The sequence below is a fragment of the Oncorhynchus mykiss genome, chromosome 10 (genome assembly GCF_013265735.2).
Source record: "Oncorhynchus mykiss isolate Arlee chromosome 10, USDA_OmykA_1.1, whole genome shotgun sequence".
NCBI lineage: Eukaryota > Metazoa > Chordata > Actinopteri > Salmoniformes > Salmonidae > Oncorhynchus > Oncorhynchus mykiss.
The window spans coordinates 81,280,722-81,294,928 of NC_048574.1; the positions used below are offsets into that span (position 1 = coordinate 81,280,722).

Sequence of the window (14,207 nt, forward strand, 5' to 3'; positions counted from 1 at the left end):
AAAGTTTAAATCAGTATTGTAATAATTTAACAATTCTGTGGATGTCTTACCCCTCTGTGCGATGGCCTAACTCCTCCGAACCACTTTTCTCCATAAAATTGTAAAAGAACGGTACAGTACAAACCTTAGAAACATTTTTCTTCTACTGATATTGTCCATTTCTTCCTTCACTTCCTTATAAATGTACTTCCTATTTCAACACAGTGGGCTGGTTCAACATGTATACGATTATATTATATATTCACATTTATGTCATGTAACGTTTTCATACACTTAATGCCAGAATTCAGCCCATGAATTCATATTCTATCTGGTAAAAGTGCATTTTGTATTATTTTATATCAGGATTTGTTTGAGTGATGTTTTACAGTGCTACCAGCAGAGGGCAGTGTGACAACAACCAGGTTCGGCAGAGGGACGCAAGACGGTCATATCTATGTTGTTATGGTAACATGATAGAATGGGTAACCAATGACAGACAATGATTCTGCAAACCCCCCAAAAATATTGCTTATAATGTATAGCATTTGAAGTTAAAAATAGACTATTTATAATGTGAAGTTACATTGAACTAATCACACTAATCAAAGACACATTCACACACAGAGACCAACACACATTCAGAGATCGACATGCACAGACAAATACATTCCATTCCTTTTCCTGTCATTTATTGAAAATGTATTTGACAGAGGTACTTCGCATCAGTCATAATTTCTGTAAATGTGACAGATTTAGCCAGCTAGCTAGTTTAACTCTAGTTCCTGGGCAGGTAGATCAACGTAGGTCGAACAGCTCCTTATATGTCCTTCAGACACTCTCAAGTAATTGGTAAAGGAGTGACAGGTCACACAGCTCCTTATATGTCCTTCAGACACTCTCAAGTCATTGGTAAAGGAGTGACAGGTCACACAGCTCCTTATATGTCCTTCAGACACTCTCAAGTCATTGGTAAAGGAGTGACAGGTCACACATCTCCTTATATGTCCTTCAACCACTCAAGTCATTGGTAAAGGGGTGACAGGTTACACAGCTCCTTATATGTCCTTCAATGGTCAATGTGTTCCAGACATGAGGCTCTCACTGAGAAAACTGCTGATAGACTGAGATGGTTGTGTTGATATTCAGCCTCTCTCATGAACCTCTAACAGGCCAACACTGTACAATATATTCATCAAATACATTTATGTGGTTTTAAGTTGAATGCCAAATACTTAGAGCCAGTTTCCCAGACACATTCACAGTGAGTATGCAAATACAGTAAGTACATTCCAATAACATCACAATACATGTTTACAATATATATACAATACAATCTCCTCCAATAGGGTGTCATTTCAGATGGTAGTCCTAGACTCTCCTCATCTCCTCCAATAGGGTGTCATTTCAGATGGTAATCCTAGCCTCCCCTCATCTCCTCCAATAGGGTGTCATTACAGATGGTAATCTTAGACTCCCCTCATCTCCTCCAATAGGGTGTCATTTCAGATGGAAGTCCGTTTTCTAATACTCATACTAACCACACTAACCGTACTATTTGTGACGTGATTTGAGTATATAGTATGCTTATTGGTCATAGTATGATATAGTTTAGTTTGCCAAAAGTTCCCGGATCTCGTACGTATTCGCCAAAATATTAAATTTACAAGCAGAACACACTAATTCCATACTTTGGGCCCATAATGCAATTCTTCATGAAGTGGGCGGGGCTTCACATCGTTTTCAGATTTGAATAAAATAGTGGAAAATATGTTGCTGAAGTCCAACGAGAGCGGATACAAATTAATTGCTTTAACAAATTTTGACAAATGTTAAGAACATTTTGAGCAATGTAATAAAGTAATTACTTTTCAAATAAGTTACCTTACACGTTATGTTGGCTGATAATTTGCTAGCTACGCTGTCCTTACGAACCACACATCATATCATTACAGCTGTATGTACCGGTATGTTAGCTACCTACCTAACGCTCCAGTAGTTGGCTACTTATACATCAAACGTGCCAGTATATTAACTACAGGCTAACTAACTACTCAACGTTTATTGACTGGATTATTCCCGTCATTCTTAGCTTAGCTAAATGGTATAGTCGTTGTGTTTTCGTAAATTCTCTCTGTCTCTACTCCGATTTCAGAGCATCTCGCCTGAGAGACCAGAGCGCAGAATAATGAATTTACGAGCCGCTCAACACCCGTTGAATATGACCAGTGTCAGTAAACATCGGGGGGAAAAAACGTAATTAAATTGTTTCCAGCAGCACCAGAAAGCTCAAATCAACCCTACTCCTCTGTCTGAGCGTCCAGCACTCCAGATTTAATTTAATAACACACCCAAAGTCGAACAATGTCTAACTAGTAATTTGTTACGCTAACTAGCTAGCAAGAGGTTGCATAGCAACAGCATCAACTTCCGGTAGAGAAAGCAACGAGCTGGTCGGTTACAGTATACTAAAATTAACTAATAGTATGTAGTATATAATCATTAAGTATGTAGTATACAGTATACTAAAATGAACTAATAGTATGTAGTATATCCTCATTAAGTATGTAGTATACAGTATACTAAAATGAACTAATAGTATGTAGTATATACTCATTAGTGTGTATGTAACGGATGTGAAACGGCTAGCTTAGTTAGCGTGGGCGCTAAGTAGCGTTTCAATCAGTGACGTCACTTGCTCTGAGACCTTGAAGTAGTAGTTCTGCAAGGGCCGCGGCTTTTGTGGAGCGATGGGTAACGACGCTTCGAGGGTGACTGTTGATGTGTGCAGAAGGTCCCTGGTTCGCGCCCGGGTATGGGCGGCGGGACGGTCTAAAATTATACTGTTACATGTAGTATACAGTATACTAAAATGAACTAATAGTATGTAGTATACTGTATACTAAAATGAACTAATAGTATGTAGTTTTCTCATTAAGTATGTAGTATACAGTATGTTAGTATGGGTATTCGAAAACAGCTCTAGACTCCCCTCTCCCACTCATCTCTGCACACTAGACTGTCACGTCTAAACCAGAGACAGTCACACAAACTTTGTAGTCTATGATCATACCCTCAAATGGCACCCTCCTCCTTATATAATGTACTACTTCCCTCACAGCTCTGGTCTAAAGTAGTGCACTTCATAGGGAACAGGGTGCCAGTTGAGATTAGAGCCTATTTGTATGGACCCGTATGCTAAAGCTGGACATGGGCCAGTTTCCTGTATCCATGGCTCTGGGTTGTAGTGTCAGCCTAGTGACCGTTGCTTAGCGATAGACGGAGGACTGATCAGCGAAGCAGAACGACCGGAACAGTTTGTTTTTCTTCACCCTGTTGTTATGGTTACCTGTTCTGGTTTTTGTTTGGCACATTATTTACCTGTTCAGGGACACGGGGCAGTAGATGTTTTTGCGTTACTGTGTGTGTGTGTGTGTGTGTGTGTGTGTGTGTCTCATTCTTAATGTGTGTGTATTAGATGAATGTTTACAGGCTTCCCAGCCAACCAATAATGAATAGACAGAAGTGTGGTGGAATACTCACCAAGTTAAAGAATGAGTCCTAAATGGTACCCTATTCCCTATGTAGTGCACTACTTTAGACCAGAGCCCTATTCCCTATATAGTGCACTACTTTAGACCAGGGCCCTATTCCCCATATATAGTGGTACTACTTTAGACCAGGGCCCTATTCCCTATATAGTGGTACTACTTTAGACCAGGGCCCTATTCCCTATATAGTGGTACTGCTTTAGACCAGGGCCCTATTCCCTATATAGTGCACTACTTTAGACCAGGGCCCTATTCCCTATGTAGTGCACTACTTTAGACCAGGGCCCTATTCCCTATATAGTGCACTACTTTAGACCAGGGCCCTATTCCCTATATAGTGCACTACTTTAGACCAGGGCCCTATTCCCTATATAGAGCCCTATGGGCCCTGGTCTAAAGTAGTGCACTACATAGGGAATAGGGCCCTGGTCGATACTAGTGCACTACATAGAGAATAGAGCACTATGGAACCATTTTAGGAACCAAAAACTATATTTAATTGGTCTAGGATCAGGATCAACACTGTTACTACCCATTCTACCATTAGGATGGTACCCCAACACTGTTACCATCCATTCTACCATTAGGTTGGTACCCCAACACTGTTACTATCCATTCTACCATTAGGATGGTACCCCAACACTGTTACTACCCATTCTACCATTAGGTTGGTACCCCAACACTGTTACTATCCATTCTACCATTAGGTTGATACCCCAACAGTGTTACTATCCATTCTACCATTAGGTTGATACCCCAACACTGTTACTATCCATTCTACCATTAGGTTGATACCCCAACACTGTTACTATCCATTCTACCATTAGGTTGATACCCCAACACTGTTACTACCCATTCTACCAGTAGGTTGATACCCCAACACTGTTACTATCCATTCTACCATTAGGTTGATACCCCAACACTGTTACTGTCCATTCTACCATTAGGTTGGCACCCCAACACTGTTACTATCCATTCTACCATTAGGTTGATACCCTAACACTGTTACTGTCCATTCCAAATCAAATCAAATGTATTTGTCACATACACATGGTTAGCAGATGTTGTTAATGCGAGTGTAGCGAAATGATTGTGCTTCTAGTTCCGACAATGCAGTAATAACCAACAAGTAATAACCTAACCTAACAATTCCACAACTATTTCCTTATACACACAAGTGTAAAGGGATAAAGAATATGTACATAAAGATATATGAATGAGTGATGGTTACAGAACGGCATAGGCAAGATGCAGTAGATGGTATCGAGTACAGTATATACATATGAGATGAGTAAAGTGGCATAGTTGGGGTACCATTAGGTTGGTACCCCAACACTGTTACTGTCCATTCTACCATTAGGTTGATACCCCAACACTGTTACTGTCCATTAGGTTGGTACCCCAACACTGTTACTATCCATTATACCATTAGGTTGATACCCCAGCATTGTTACTATCCATTCTACCATTAGGTTGGTACCCCAAAACTGTTACTATCCATGCAACCATTAGGTTGGTACCCCAACACTGTTACTATCCATTCTACCATTAGGTTGGTACCCCAACACTGTTACTATCCATTCTACCATTAGGTTGGTACCCCAACACTGTTACTATCCATTGGGTTGGTACCCCAACACTGTTACTGTCCCCATTCTACCATTATGTTGGTACCCCAACACTGTTGATCTGAAGCTGTGAACAAAGATAGGCGTCCAGCTTCCCAAGAAGGTTGATCATCCTGGAACACGACTCAGTTCCTTTTCTCAACACCATGTCGATGATGTCACGTGCCTTCTCTGCCCTCTCAGCTATCACCTTCACTGACTCCATTTCCTCCTGGTTGATGACTGTGTGTTGCAGGAGTCTGTCCAGCAGACCATCCAGGACAGGTCCTGATACTCGTTTCACAAACTCTGTCCGTACAGAACGCAGCTGCTGCTCTGAAGAACCAGTCAGACTGCTCTCAGCCGGACCTCCTGACCCCAACACAGCACCTGAGAGAGTCAGGTTACAAAATAATTACATTTGTACATTTACATTTCAGTCATTTAGAAGCAGACTCCTAAAATAAAAGTATTGAGAAAACATTCTGTTTTACAATAACGACCTGAACATATCACATATTCACATTTAGGGACGGTTTCACAGACATAGAAAAACAGACTGGGGCATTCAGAACCAGGCTAATCTACATCACGTCCTGGAGGAGATGTCATTGGGGCATTCAGAACCAGGCTAATCTACATCAAGTCCTGGAGGAGATGTCATTGGGGCATTCAGAACCAGGCTAATCTACATCACGTCCTGGAGGAGATGTCATTGGGGCATTCAGAACCAGGCTAATCTACATCACGTCCTGGAGGAGATGTCATTGGGGCATTCAGAACCAGGCTAATCTACATCAAGTCCTGGAGGAGATGTCATTGGGGCATTCAGAACCAGGCTAATCTACATCAACTCCTGGAGGAGATGTCATTGGGGCATTCAGAACCAGGCTGATCTACATCAAGTCCTGGAGGAGATGTCATTGGGGCATTCAGAACCAGGCTAATCTACATCACGTCCTGGAGGAGATGTCATTGGGACATTCAGAACCAGGCTAATCTACATCAAGTCCTGGAGGAGATGTTATTGGGGCATTCAGAACCAGGCTAATCTACATCAAGTCCTGGAGGAGATGTCATTGTTCTTGAAGACAGTCTTTTATAATCAGGACTAGTCCAGGTCCTACAGTAAACCATGTTGACTGACCCTCAAGTCATTGGTTTGTATCTCTCATGTTTACTTACTAGTTGAATGGGTTTCAGTGATGAATTCATCTGAAATAAACATACATTGGTTATATCACTAAATAGTATCTGTCAGAAAAAGTTGTGATTGACATGTTCTCCTACATTTTTGTACAGTTTCTTTCCATACTATCCTCTCATCATCACCGATTAACTCCATCTCAATCCCTGTAATTTCCATATCCACCTTGAAAAAGCTTGGTGTGGTGTCTCTATGTATGAGATGAATCCTCTGGGGGGAGGGAGGGAGAGAGAGCGAGAGAGGTTAAACAAAAACATGGTTAAACATTAATTAAAAACACAACACCAAATCTTCCGCCACAGTAACTAAAAACAACAGCCTCTAAATACCCCATATACTCAAACAGATCAATGTTAACCATTTTGTAACAGGCAAACTCAACCCTCAGTCTGGCTGCCAACATCCCCTCCAGCATTCCCACCACGTCCACAGTCCCCTGTTCCCGAATACTGTTCTTTCATGTCTATCAAATTGATAATTTAGCTGCCCCTGACACAAAGTTAAGTAAGAGAACAACACCCCTTCTACTAAACCTGTACTTTGTCCCAAATATAAACATTTGGGAAGAAAAAACCTCTCCCAGAGCTGAGAACCAACCAGTGATCAGGTCAATCATCTCGACCAACCTGGGACACTGTAAGAACAGATGTGTCAGAGTTTCAGACTCAGCACAGAATGGACACCCCTCCCCAACATGGTGAAAACTCTCCAAGCCTGTATAATAGACTTATAGAATGGAGTCAGACCAGACAAATCACCCCCCCCCCCCCTCCAGCTTTAAGAGGAAACTCTCCAAGCCTGCATAACAGACTCATAGAATGGAGTCAGGCCAGACAAATCACCCCCCTCCATCTTTAAGAGGAAAAGTTGCTTGTCTAAGCAAAACAGCCTGCTCTCCTCATCAATGTGTCGGCTGTATCCACCCAGCTAGAACCGTCACAGTACAACAGTCTCTGGGCTGCATGAAGCCAGAAAGCCATGATCCAAGAAGAGATGTCCACCAGGCCTTGTGTAACAGTTTAGACTTTACACCCATCCCCTCGCCCCAACCTGGGCGCGAACCAGGGACGCTCTGCACACGTCAACAGTCACCCTCTTGGCATCGTTACCCATCGCCCCACATAAGCCGTGGCCCTTGCAGAGCAAGGGGAACCACTACTTCAAGGTCTCAGAGCAAGTGACGTCACTGATTGAAATGCTATTAGCGCGCACCACCGCTAACTAGCTAGCCATTTCACACCGGTTACACTCACCTCCCTTTTGACCTCCTCCTTTTCCGCAGCAACCAGTGATCCGGGTCACGGCACCAATGTAACAGTTTAACTTTAGACAATATATCAGTCCTGAAATTGGGCATCCCTGCCTGATGCCCCTTTGGATGGGGATGGGGCAGCTCAACCCACCCTCCCCATACACGAGGCCCCAGCAGACAGTAAACTCATCCAAGACAAAAAAAACATCCCCAAACCCAAAGGCTTTCATTGTTTTAAACATGGTGGTCCACACGATCAAAAGCCTTCTTCATTCTATATACCTGTTTGAGAGACACGTAGATATCATTTAAAATTCTGCACACAGCAATGCAACAAGTTGGCAGTTTTTTTTAAAAGGGCCAAATCCCCCCCTTTTGCAACAATGAAAGCACAACACGTTGACAGGATACAGGAAGAGAATACTCATGACAAGATTCACACACCACTTCATAAAAATCCCCCCCAATAGACAGCTGGGGTAGCACCCCAGTGCTTATAGAACTCAGATTGTAAAACATTGATGCCAGGGGCTCCGGGGTCCATCTGAGTGAGCAACTTCAATTCAATAGATGTGATGTCCTGTTTAAGGGCCCTGATAGTCTCTTTAACTCAATACTAGACGGAGCAGTATACTGTTGACAAGACACACGTATTTGGGCCTTCCCAACCACCCACCATTGTCTCAAAGATTCTAAATTCAAATTAATAACCCTCAATTTTTCCCAAAACACCAAAAACCTTTCCCAAAACATTGCGTCATGTAATATCTTCATGTTGAAATACCAATAAGGTGAACCTTCATGGACATGACAAGTGAATATCAACAGTAACAATATGGTGATCAGAAAAACCCTCAGGAGTAATGTCACCTTACAACCGTACTGCAGTAGTGATCAGATACATACAACCTGTTTGACCTTGCAGCACCGACACCACCTTCATTAACTACTACAGTAGAGCTCAGATACATACAACCTGTCTAACCTTGCTGCACCGACACCACCTTCATTAACTACTACAGTAGAGCTCAGATAATACAACCTGTCTAACCTTGCTGCACCGACACCACCTTCATTAAATACTACAGTAGAGCTCAGATAATACAACCTGTTTAACCTTGCTGCACCGACACCACCTTCATTAACTACTACAGTAGAACTCAGATACATACAACCTGTCTAACCTTGCTGCACCGACACCACCTTCATTAACTACTACAGTAGTGATCAGATACATACAACCTGTCTAACCTTGCTGCACCGACACCACCTTCATTAACTACTACAGTAGAGCTCAGATACATACAACCTGTCTAACCTTGCTGCACCAACACCACCTTCATTAACTACTACAGTAGAGCTCAGATACATACAACCTGTCTAACCTTGCTGCACCGACACCACCTTCATTAACTACTACAGTAGAGCTCAGATACATACAACCTGTCTAACCTTGCTGCACTGAGACCACCTTCATTAACTACTACAGTAGAGCTCAGATAATACAACCTGTCTAACCTTGCTGCACCGACACCACCTTCCTCAAATACTACAGTAGAGCTCAGATACATACAACCTGTCTAACCTTGCTGCACCAACACCACCTTCATTAAATACTACAGTAGAGCTCAGATACATACAACCTGACACCACCTTCATTAACTACTACAGTAGAGCTCAGATACATACAACCTGTCTAACCTTGCTGCAGCGACACCACCTTCATTAACTACTACAGTAGAGCTCAGATACATACAACCTGTCTAACCTTTCTGCACCGACACCACCTTCATTAAATACTACAGTAGAGCTCAGATACATACAACCTGTCTAACCTTGCTGCACCAACACCACCTTCATTAAATACTACAGTAGAGCTCAGATACATACAACCTGTCTAACCTTGCTGCACCGACACCACCTTCATTAACTACTACAGTAGAGCTCAGATACATACAACCTGTCTAACCTTGCTGCACCGACACCACCTTCATTAAATACTACAGTAGTGATCAGATACATACAACCTGTCTAACCTTGCTGCACCGACACCACCTTCATTAACTACTACAGTAGAGCTCAGATACATACAACCTGTCTAACCTTGCTGCACCGACACCACCTTCATTAACTACTACAGTAGAGCTCAGATACATACAACCTGTCTAACCTTGCTGCACCGACACCACCTTCATTAACTACTACAGTAGAGCTCAGATACATACAACCTGTCTAACCTTGCTGCACTGAGACCACCTTCATTAACTACTACAGTAGTGATCAGATACATACAACCTGTCTAACCTTGCTGCACTGAGACCACCTTCATTAACTACTACAGTAGTGATCAGATACATACAACCTGTCTAACCTTGCTGCACCGACACCACCTTCATTAACTACTACAGTAGAGCTCAGATACATACAACCTGTCTAACCTTGCTGCACTGAGACCACCTTCATTAACTACTACAGAAGTGATCAGATACATACAACCTGTCTAACCTTGCTGCACCGACACCACCTTCATTAATTTTTAACCATGTTTACTGACTAACTTTTGCATTCTTTACACTCCACACATCAGAAGGCTCAAACTCAGTTAGTAGACCAGACAGACAAGAAGCCACGCTGTCTTAAGGTTTCCATTACTTGATGAAATACAGCAATGGACTCTGTACCCTCATCAGGAGCAGAAACATTACAAAAAAAACATTGACCACTAAAACCTAACCCTTGACAATCTCTAGATACCAGTCACCCTTAAGCCTGAGGAAAACAAAATTGCCGTCCCAGCACTGAAAGTAGTACCATGACTGAGTATATCAAATCAAATGTATTTATAAAGCCCTTCGTACATCAGCTGGTATCCCAAAGTGCTGAACAGAAACCCAGCCTAAAACCCCAAACAGCAAAACATGTGTAAAAGCTGCCCCTCCCACCATATTCCCAAGTCCACCTCATTGGCCTCATCATGTAACTCCTGTTGAAAAACTAAATGAAGCCATTTCTGTTTTATTACCTCTAATACCCAAGCCAATTTAACAGATTTCCCCAAAGTCTGGTCCAGAAACGCATTTACCTAGATTGTCCATTGAGTCATCGCCAGCTGCTATCATATCAGAAATGTTCATATCCTTATCCTGATCCTCCTCAACTGAGGTCACAGACACGTGACTCCCCTCTGCCACATCCCTCTCAACACTCCCCTCCTGTACCACATCACCCGTACTGGGCATCTCCACTACCTGGGAGACTAGCTCCACCTGAACCCCCTCCTGTACCACATCACTAGTACCGGGCATCTCCTCCACTACCTGGGAGACTAGCTCCACCTGAACCCCCTCCTGTACCACATCACTAGTACCGGGCATCTCCTCCACTACCTGGGAGACTAGCTCCACCTGAACCCCCTCCTGTACCACATCACTAGTACCGGGCATCTCCTCCACTACCTGGGAGACTAGCTCCACCTGAACCCCCTCCTGTACCACATCACTAGTACCATCTTCTCCACTACCTGGGAGACTAGCCCCACCTGAACCCCCTCCTGTACCACATCACTAGTACCGGGCATCTCCTCCACTACCTGGGAGACTAGCCCCACCTGAACCCCCTCCTGTATCACATCACTAGTACCGGGCATCTCCTCCACTACCTGGGAGACTAGCCCCACCTGAACCCCCTCCTGTACCACATCACTAGTACCGGGCATCTCCTCCACTACCTGGGAGACTAGCCCCACCTGAACCCCCTCCTGTACCACATCACTAGTACCGGGCATCTCCTCCACTGCCATCCCCATTTCCAGTGACATCCCCATGTGGGTCGCCATCCCAACCAAAACAATTCAACAAGAAATACAATATATCTAATTCTACCACTGAAAAAAACCTGAATCAGTGGCAAAAAGGAAACCACCCAGAAAAGTAACCACAGGCGATCTAACTCCAGGCAACACTCACACTCGCTCATACAATACCCAGCATGCACCAAACACTGCCAGCATGAACAGAGACAGAGAGAGAGAGATATGTGACTTAAATGTCAGATTCATGTTCTTAGTCTACTAAAACTGTACCGGTGGAGTGATGGAGGTTGAACAGGGAATGTTCAGTCTGAAGTAACTATTCAGTTTGAAGGACCGCTCTGGTCTTGTGATGGGAATCCTTTTAGACCCTTGAAACTTTATTTCCTGTTGTTCCACAGCCTGCGAAACGAGGCATGGAATACCCAGCCAGTCAATGTATAGTCTTACTCAAACATTATTCAGAAAACTAGCAACACACTTATCTTCATTTAATGAGTGTCAACATAACTAACCAGTGGTACAGTTTAAGGTAATCTCTATAATAATGGTACCTCACCTGTATCTGGCCGGGGTTACTGGGAAACAGGTATAGGCGTTGAATTAGTTTTTCCTTTATCACTGTCAGATAGAGCATCAGCTCACAGTGGACATCTATGTTCCAAGACAGTAATCTCAGTATCAGAGCAATAGGTGAGAACTTGGGATGGAGAATCTTAACATGGAATCTGGTGACCTCATGCACTTCCTCTAAAGACACTCCATGTTCCTCTACATGAAGAATCTTCATCTCATTCCTCAGGGAAGGGTTGGTCCCTGAACAACACCATAAAAAGGAGACAGAACGACAAATATTGTGTTATTCATCCAACTAAAACACAAAGAATATGTAGTACCAGATCACAGTAAACGCAAACTCCAAGAATAGTTCATTAATTAATTTAAGAAGTGAAACTCAGTTACATGGAAATGTCTTTCTGAAAACTATTTCTATATGGTTTTACCTAAACAGACACAGTGTGGCAGATGAACTTCCTCCAGTTCACCTAACTCCATAGTGATGTCCAGCAATGGACCACCTTGTGTGTACTGCATGTCTTTCAGAAGTTGACTGTAGGGTTCCCAGTTCCTGAAGTGATACTTCAGAATGACATCTCTCTCACACAGCCAGCGGAGCCCAGACACTGTGCACTCATAACTCCCTTTGGGTGTCCTGTGTCTGAGGCCAACCACAAGATATGGTAGAGAGGGTCAATGGTCAAATGGAGAAGTTGGATTAGAAGACTATTCCCAAAGGTAATGGGGAAATACAATAGCAAGTGGAATGAAATGTTAAAAGTAGTTATTTTACCTGAACATTGTCACTCCCTGGACAGTGGAAGTCAAGGGTTCAATCTCAAGCCAGTGTGTGGAGTCCTGAACAAGGACAAGCATGTCAGTAATACATATGGGGCCTGTTTCTTGGACACAGATTGAGTCTAGTGCTGAACTAAAAAGCATGCTCAATGGAAGTTTCAATAGAAAGTTCTTAAAGGTCCAGGACTAGACTTAATCTGTGTCTGGGAAACTGGCCCATTAACCAAAGTAACTAATCTATAACTAATGTATTTACTCAATGTTACATGGAATGATGGTGATTTATCAATTAAACTGTCTAATGACAAAATATGACAACAGCTAAAATCCTGCATGCCTCCAAGCATGTGTTTATATTACTAAAGCAGAACACAGGACTGTCTATATACCAGTATGAATTCTTGGTCAGTACACACCTGGCTGTGAGACTGTTTTAATATTACTAAAGCAGAACACAGGACTGTCTATATACCAGTATGAATTGTTGGTCAGTACACACCTGGCTGTGAGACTGTGTTTATATTACTAAAGCAGAACACAGGACTGTCTATATCCCAGTATGAATGGTTGGTCACTACACACCTGGCTTTGAGACTGTGCCTGACTCCTGCAGGTATGTAAAAGTAAGAATTGACATTATGACTTACCTCAACATGGTCACAAGTCTTACAGCTCTGAGGAATCCCTGAAGTCAAAAGTAGTTATTTAAAATGGACAATCTCAAGTAATAATGAATTAATAATTATTAAATAGACTTGTAACTAAAATGAATATAAGTGAGCAACAGTATCAGAATGTACACTCATTAGCCTACCATAATCTGACATTAGAGTTATATTAATTAATGTTTGTGTAAGCAGGAAACAACATCGTTCTGGTCCGTGTTTTGTAGATGTTGAGGTCTGATTTCTGGTAGATCCTAGGATGTTCTCTTCACTCTCTAACAGTGTCAGCCAAGAAGTTTAGCATCGTGTTACAACGCTCTTAGTTGTTTTGCGGAAATCGGCCCACAATACCGTTTACTTTGTGCATCTACGTCATGTCGCTGACAATACCTTTAAGTTTGTTTTGACCAAATAAACCATGATTGTGTTCCTTGCCTTGGAATCAAGTGCAATGATTGCTTTCATCGTATTTGGATTTTAAAACAATTAAATTAGTTTACTCACATTTCTCAGGTCCAGACTTGATACAACACTCTCCACCATGGTCTCTGGTGTTCTCAGGTCCAGGCTTGGTCCAACTCTCTCCACGATGGTCTCTGGTGTTCTCAGGTCCAGGCTTGGTCCAACTCTCTCCACCATGGTCTCTGGTGTTCTCAGGTCCAGGCTTGGTCCAACTCTCTCCACCATGGTCTCTGGTGTCCTCAGGTCCAGGCTTGGTCCAACTCTCTCCACCATGGTCTCTGGTGTCCTCAGGTCCAGGCTTGGTCCAACTCTCTCCACCA

The 14,207-nt window shown here is 42.8% G+C and overlaps 1 protein-coding gene across 2 annotated transcripts; it reads right to left on the bottom strand.

The window, feature by feature from the left end:
- Positions 1-5,148: 5,148 nt before the first annotated feature.
- Positions 5,149-13,974, bottom strand: LOC118936810 (NACHT, LRR and PYD domains-containing protein 1 homolog). Of its 2 annotated transcripts, XM_036934176.1 has the most exons (9): positions 13,930-13,974; positions 13,408-13,445; positions 12,756-12,820; positions 12,409-12,623; positions 11,964-12,220; positions 11,678-11,806; positions 6,428-6,554; positions 6,323-6,352; positions 5,193-5,527 (listed from the first exon to the last, which is right to left on the bottom strand). In XM_036934176.1, exons 3-9 carry the CDS (start codon positions 12,761-12,763, stop codon positions 5,193-5,195), a joined length of 1,101 nt encoding a protein of 366 aa, XP_036790071.1. In that variant the 5' UTR covers positions 12,764-12,820; positions 13,408-13,445; positions 13,930-13,974. The 2 variants fall into 2 exon arrangements, with proteins under 2 accessions (XP_036790070.1, XP_036790071.1); XM_036934175.1 differs by lacking the exons at positions 13,408-13,445; positions 13,930-13,974 and having other exon boundaries at positions 5,149-5,527; positions 12,756-12,942.
- Positions 13,975-14,207: the final 233 nt, after the last annotated feature.